We start from the raw sequence: 7,377 nt of genomic DNA, 5'->3' as shown, positions 1-7,377 counted from the left end.
ACTCGTTTTACTGCCAATGCGAGACGATGGCTGGCGTCGACTACGTGCACCGCCGATGGTAGTCAAGTATGGTGTGCCCAAATCGAGATGAGGATAAAAATGGGCTTGGACTCTAAAGGTAGCATGTTTGTTTCGGGTCGATGATTCCATGTGTGTGGGTCTTTATGTCAGTACCCTCCATCTTTCTGGTGAGCTCATTCTGACTTTTATCCAGTATCAGCACGAGGAGAGTTGTGATAGTTCGTACAAAGGTGCTCGAGGAGGCAACGTACATCATTTCCCTGTTTTTCCCTGCACGACCATAGTGGAATGTAGAAACTTGAGTCGGGCCTTATACCCTCTTTGCTCGTCTCTCTCTTTCGTTCTCTGTCGATTCATCCAGCTGTCGAATTAAGACCCATAGATTTGGAGACAACCTGACTCAGAGAGTACTCGACGGAAGGCAGTCTTTTCTTATGCGGTGCTATATATCTGGATCGCCCACCGGCATGTGGTGTAGATACGAGAGGGTTCGATTCCCTACCGGAGAATCGTAGGCGTATGATATTTTTGTTTTCTGTTTGGTCTGTTTGGTTGTCTCTCTCGACGCACACGGGCGGTCAGATGGTTAGTGGTCCGGCGCTAGGAGCGTAGAATCCACAATGTGCCAGGACGTGTGTTGATGAAAATGACTCGGAGGAAAAAGGGGGTACCTTATATCTTCAGCAAAAACAACATGTCTGATTTCCGACTCGGAACAGTGCTCTGACTGGGAGTTGAACCCAGTTTTCATCCGTACAGGCATGCCAACTGATCTATTAAAGGTTATGACGGCTAGTCGTGCAGTCGAGAGAGGCGTGATGCTGGCGTTGCCGGCGTCTCAGATGACTGGTATAGATCAAAGGCCGAGGTTTCGTTTGCATCACGCTGGTTCGTGGGTCTCGTCAACGAAGGTACCCCGGGAACCTGTTCTCGCCACTATTAATACTTGGAGTGAGATACTGAGGGTGGGGAGAAATCATCCATACGGAATCCAGGGCTTATGAAGAACCAGCTTGACACGAGTTTGGGACTGCAGCAAATGGATGGTGAGGAGGGGAGTAAGTTTTAAAATTGTCTCACTATGATACATCGTCCTATTGTCACTAGACCTTTGCCCTTGCTTGCGCCAGATTCCAAATTATCTATTGCAAAGCTGAGGCGCTGAGACTTATTTTTAACGATTAAACCGATTCCGACTCGATCCTCATGGATATAACGATGGGCTAGCAGTCCGTTTGTCAATTGTCTTTGAGGGAGTGTGTGGTCCACGTACCGTCTCTGCTCCCCTGCTGCTGCGCTCACATTCAGATGTAGATCCCGGCTGAGATTCACCTTTCGGTTCCAGGAGTTGGGAACTCGGAATCTTTCGGAGCTCCTTTCGTGCATTGAGCCTAGACACTTGAGTAAGTCACTAGAGTCATGAATTATGGTGCTCATACACACATCGCTAACAAGGAGTTGATAAATACTGTAAATAAACAGGTGTGTCAGAATTCGTGGCTCTGCGATGAAGGACTGACGTCTCGGCTGCATGAGATCGATCGCAATGAATATGAGCGTATTTGGCCACATGAGAAACTGCGTCAATCATGAGCTTGAGATCAGACAGCACATAGCGGTTGGCATACTGTTATAAGAGTGGCTGTAGAGCACATGCTGCATACCACGGTAAACCGGTTGAAAAGGTACATAGGTCGACTCTCACCTCGTAACCAACCCGGATATCAGGATCAGCCGCATCAGCGCAACCAACGTCGCAATAGTACTGAGTTAACATGATGTCAACGCTGTGACCCAGGGATAGAACTTGTTGAATTACGGACCTGGGAAACATAGAACTGGCCCGGCTTCTATTCAGATAATAACACATAGCGATGGATAGGATGAAAGTAGCTCCGGTGTTTGTCGAGAACATCGCGATGATTTCACTCTACTTTCAGGTGAGATACAGGATCAAACAGGAGTTATGATGACATGCTTACTTTGATGGTAGGAATGTCGGAGAAGGTGGAAATACTGTAGCTGTTGGAAGTGTGCTATTTTTAGTGCGGATCATCGCAAGCGCCCACACTCGCCAGACTCACCGTCGGGATTGGTAAGTATTACTCAGCTATGTTTCTTTTCTCTGCACGAAAATTCTAGTAGTTTCTTTACAAAGTAGTATAAAAGTCTGTATGTAGAACGGGACACCCTTGTGCGTTTGCCTTCAAGGGTTCCCTGTCGCTTAATAATCTACCCCCTTATCCAACAGGAAGTGTCTTGGATTATTGATGATATGCGGTATAATGACACAATCTTACACTCCGTAAACTAGATCTGATGAGAAGAGGGATGTGAAGCGCAATGATCAGCAAGAACAGTACAAACTTACATGTTCCAGTGCCTATGAGAGTGAAGAGTCAATCACAGAGGCACAGACTCAGCAATTGGAAAGCATTCGAGGTTCACGTACCGACATTACAAGCCATGATGAGGGACTACGAGGGAAATACGGTTGAAAAGAATATCCAGTAATAGTAGGATGAGCTTACAAGAAACCAGGGTACGACTCGACTGAGATGAAAGTGTTGTCGGACTGGCCATCAGCAGGTGTTAGCAAAGAGCCAATGCAAAGAGCTAATAAGTGACCTTTCCACAGTCGTACAGCATATATACTGCCCAAAGATAAGTTGTCATGAAGCAGACAAAGCTTAGGTAGTAACGCACGCTTGGACCGCTACTTTGATCAAAGTCTAAGCAGCATAGCATCAATTTAGCTTTATCTACGAGTTTAAAATGGTGGAATACGCACTCCAAGAAGAACATGCAACTGCCCGGGCCAACGAGACGTTAACTGCCATAGCCACAACCAGAAAATCACAATACAAACCTTGCAGCTCCTATCATGCCAGATAAAGTCAGGGAAACGATACAGCGAATATTGAAATGTACCAAATGATATTAAGTTGATCCAAAGCTAGGAACTTGCCCACTATCCGAGTCTCGATGAGAAGGAAATACAACGCATGAGTGCTAACCGCGGCATCTAGTGTATCCAGGACACTGTATGTAGTTATCAGAGGTCTTGTTCAACTCATGAGTCGGAACTGCTCACCAAATGACTGCCACCTGTTCGATAACACCTCAAGCTCAACCGGGAGAATAAAAGTATATGCAACACGCACAACGAGTCGATAGAGCCACCAGTCATTTGGGTATTGCTTGAAATACCAGATGGACTGGAGATTTAATATACCGAATAGACTGCGCATCATGGTTCGATGTCAGTTAGCTGCGGACAGACAGGCTTGGAGCTTACACGGCAGAAAGGATGGCTCCGATGAGAATTACCCCGAACGTCGCACCGAGTAGCGGGATTGGTACAGGAGTCAGATCCATATGGAAAGAGGGGAATAGAGTAAGAAAGAAAGAAAAAGGCTGCTGTTGAAGTAGCAGGGCACGTATATGGGATTTAAATGTACTTGTTGATCATAACCTGAAGGTGCAATACAGAACAGATGTTGCGGACCCATGAGCTTCTGTAGATCTTTCTCATCATCACTCGTTGAGACTCGAGGATAGGCCTCGGTAAGGTTCAGGCTCAGTTGCGAGACCGCGAAGAAGCAAGGATCTCCCAATGAGCTGGTTAGGGTTATATTGGTGTTCGGGAAGAGGATGATCTGTGTGTTCCTGGTGAAAATTTCTAGCAGAGAAGACAATATGCAGGAGCGCATCTTCCCACAACGAAATGCCGTCTTCTTCTCCACCTATTCGCTATTAGTTTGATTTCAACACAATAATGGACTAACAGGCGGCAACGACACGTTCCTTCTGGTTCGCACTTTGCCTTTCAATTGTTCTCGTGCATCGATGAGAGTCATCCCTTCAGAGAAGGAACACTCAACAGTCTGAAAATTATTTCGTCCAAGATACGGTTCTATGCCGATCAATTAAATCAAGATGATTGATGTACTAGGATGAAACTCAACTACACATCTGATAGGTGAGAACGTAGAATAGCGTACTGACCTCTAGTTTCCCCTCCTTCTTGGTTGCATGACTTGAGATTCCGGTGTAGAAACAGCCGGTGATTGTTCTATAGAAAGATACAGTCCGTGTCGGCATGCACGTATATCGAAATGGGAAGATGTATACCGCAAGACATTTCTGGCGCTCACATCGCTACAACAAGCGCACCGCAATCTTGCTACTCATCTCCATTCCAGAGTACGTCATATGCGCTTAACAGTCCAGTGTGGGGTTGATCCAAAATATCAGTTATCGAGGAGCACAGCTGGGCGCGGCGATTGATTTCCTCTACGTCATTGTTGCCGAGTCCCTCTTTGAGCCATCGTAACGGGGGTGAAAAGGTGTCATGAACAAATATTTGCTGCTTGGTTGTGTCACACGCTGTGCCGAAGGTGGAATGAACGTGGAAGAAAGCGACCAAAGGGCCATCAATATCAGAACTGCTCGTCTTTCCCTTGGAGAAGTATCAAAGACAAAAGACATTGAGTAAAAACTATGTCCGGCGCACCCGTGAACCAGAGCCTAAGACAAGGGGGAGCCGGGCCCGGGTGGGAATGGAATAAAGTCAGGATTATTAAATATTATTGAAAACAATCGATGGTACTTCGGTCTCCGATGGTGTATCGTTTAATACATGTGTTTGTCATCAACGAATGGCTGGGTTCGACTCCCAATTACGCTGTCGTATGCGACATTGAAGATTTGCCATTGTCTTCATTTACATATAATTTTGATCTTTCTTTTCAATTTTTGAGTTTTGAGTCTTGATCACTCATAGCCGTTATATATCAGGACCCGTTCATTAGGGTTGCACACGAAACCCTGTGTTTTGACACACACACCGCAGTTTCTTCCTTCAGCATGAACTTGAGTCATGAAGGATCCATGCCACAAACGACTAGATGTCGTTTCGGGACCACCTATCTCCGATGCACGTAAGGAGAGAGGGAGAACTCGTAACGTTACTGCTACGAATGTCTCGCATCCGCCAAAGCATTCAGAAGTGGTACCTCATGAGAAAAGACATCACATTATTTGAGAAAGAGAGATGTGAGTTATAATTGCCTTCCCGTACGTGTCTCGACTTGGAGTACTTTACGTTCGGGTTCGACTCCCGATGAGAGACAATGAAGATGACGAAAAGCGTGCCAGTTTTTTCGTCGTTCTCCGGAGCGGGTGCTTCCTGCCATCTGTTCGTCTCCTCTTGCAAATGGGCAGGACACCGCTAGAGATCTGTCCTACATCACGAAGCCTCCCAACATCACTCTGATAGAGTACCCGTCAATGCGTGCAGCACCTGGGTTCGATCCCCAATCAGAGAATGGAGAATCACAAATGGATCTTTTTTTCGCCTTGTAAACGAGTCTTTGAAGTTTCTCGTTCATCCGTAAAGTGGAGAAATGGTGAATTAGAACGCCTGTTTGGTAGGTAAATCACCCGGAGAGCCGCACGATAACGCTATTATTATGATTCCGCGCAAATCTCCACGCGGCATCGCATAATGAGGATGTAGGGGTGCACGACTACCCAACCTGATCGCAAAGAAGGTTGGTGAATCACCAAAAAAAGACGAAATGCACTATGTCTCCATTCCAGTTTGTATTGAGGCTTGACTATCGACCCACCCAACATAACCGCCAGGCCCGGGTGTACTATTCTACGGCATTGAACCAGGGACTGGGAGGAAAACTCGCTCTTTGGGCATTGGTAGGACTAGGAGTCTTCGACCTGCGAAGTCAGTCCCGTTATTCTGTTCACCCAGCAGGATGAGGCAGGTCTGGACGCACGAGAACGTCACAGCGAGCAAATGGTACAGAGATAGTGCCATTTCCTGTATGGACATTGAAGTCGGCGCGATCTCAACAGTGAACGGTAGCTAACACAAAGATGGGAGCAACCCACCGCTCGTCTCCAACGACCTGTAAATCACGCCACGGACATGGTCGGTAGTAGCACGAGGACGCGTGTTATTGGGAGCGAATGGATTCCGTATGTCCGTCCAGACACAAAGAACCGCAAACCGGATACAAGAACGTGTCGAAGATAGGAGGGTGACGTGAAGTTCAGGTCTACGACCCACTCTATTCATGGATTCACTGACAGTGACTCTCCTCCAGAGCCGGTCCTTCGTCACCTCGGGCCCACGACTGGCAGCCTTTCCCTCTCCTCTTGATACCCGTCCCGCTTCAAATAACGTGGTGTCTGCCCATGTTGATTGTGGGTCGGCTGACGATGGGGTGGGTGGTCGGTGAGCTGAAATGAGAGCGTATAAACCCAACTGCCATTTCGAGTTCCCGGATCCTCAGCACGATTTCCAAGTGAGTATCCCCTCGGAAATACCATCTCTGATAGAATACTGGCTAATCCACTTGCCAATTGCACGGGGTTCGATTCCCAATCAGAGAGTCTGTAGCGAAGAACGGCTGAGTTTTTTCTTGGTCTGCGCTTGAGGCGGCAGACCAGAGGAGAGGAGTTACAGAGAATATCGCCGGGATGATACTAGTAATGGGCAGTTCCTCGCCATACATGGCAAGCATAAGTTCCCGCCGAAGTGAATGAAACGCGCAACCGAACCGTCCTCTTGTCAAACCCATTCCAGGCATCTACGACCCAGAAGCGACGGCATAGAAAGGGAGACGCCGAAACTGCTGTGAGCTAAGACTACGGCGCAAACGACTCGGACCTGGAGGGGACCGCCCATCTCGCGTCCCACCTTCTAGCACAGACCCTGCCCGTCTTCTCATCACGGAACCCGGCTCGCTAGATCATCGTCCACGTTCTTGACTGTGCCTGCCGCATTCTGAACTAGAACTGGAACCATCCCATCTCTTCTCCCATTTCAGGGCAAGATGAGGCTGAAATGGCGTTAGATATGGAATAGAGACATACAACAGATTTACCTTTAAAGGGGAGGCGTACTGCTTGACGCGAGTGTTGATGATTCTCTAGGCTCCTTGTCCCCCGGTTATTGGAGCCATATCGCCATCCAAGCACTGTCGTTGGTACTGGGCATTGGTAGTAGCTAGCGCTTGCTCATTAGTTCCCCCCTACGCCGTCACACCAAGCAGGGCGAGGTTGATCTGGACGGTCGCATGGTACGCGATCCTGATGAACGGCAGCTTGGCCTGGAACACGCAAAGATGGGAATGGCCCGTTCCTCTCCAATGGCCTGCAAATCACGCTATGGACGCGTGTTATCGAGAGCGAGCGGCAGAATACGATTCTGTATGTTCGTCCGACCGCGAACTGGATCCAGATAGCTCAACTGCAATGCTGGGTCCCACTATCAAAGTATACATCGAGTGTAGGTGGTGTTTTGAGAATGGTAGGGGGGAAAATGTAGGGATT

At 47.9% G+C, this 7,377-nt stretch overlaps 1 protein-coding gene across 1 annotated transcript; it reads right to left on the bottom strand.

Annotated features, from left to right (window-relative positions):
* Nucleotides 1–1,202: 1,202 nt before the first annotated feature.
* EV420DRAFT_1767963 (uncharacterized protein) lies at nucleotides 1,203–3,399 on the bottom strand (the record flags this gene model as incomplete). Its single annotated transcript, XM_060480946.1, has 18 exons — nucleotides 1,203–1,244; nucleotides 1,295–1,412; nucleotides 1,465–1,489; nucleotides 1,542–1,599; nucleotides 1,650–1,677; nucleotides 1,727–1,786; nucleotides 1,845–1,951; nucleotides 2,004–2,057; nucleotides 2,393–2,404; nucleotides 2,474–2,498; nucleotides 2,553–2,675; nucleotides 2,728–2,753; nucleotides 2,813–2,830; nucleotides 2,891–2,900; nucleotides 2,953–3,063; nucleotides 3,116–3,129; nucleotides 3,186–3,264; nucleotides 3,320–3,399. The coding sequence occupies 18 exons, from the start codon at nucleotides 3,397–3,399 to the stop codon at nucleotides 1,203–1,205; spliced, it is 990 nt and encodes a 329-aa protein (XP_060325492.1).
* Between the last annotated feature and the right edge of the window lie 3,978 nt (nucleotides 3,400–7,377).

This window comes from Desarmillaria tabescens (genome assembly GCF_030435595.1).
Source record: "Desarmillaria tabescens strain CCBAS 213 chromosome Unknown EV420scaffold_49, whole genome shotgun sequence".
In the NCBI taxonomy this organism is placed as follows: Eukaryota; Fungi; Basidiomycota; class Agaricomycetes; order Agaricales; family Physalacriaceae; genus Desarmillaria; species Desarmillaria tabescens.
The sequence above is the reverse complement of the archived record's forward strand: the minus strand, read 5'-3'. Positions and strand labels throughout refer to the sequence as shown.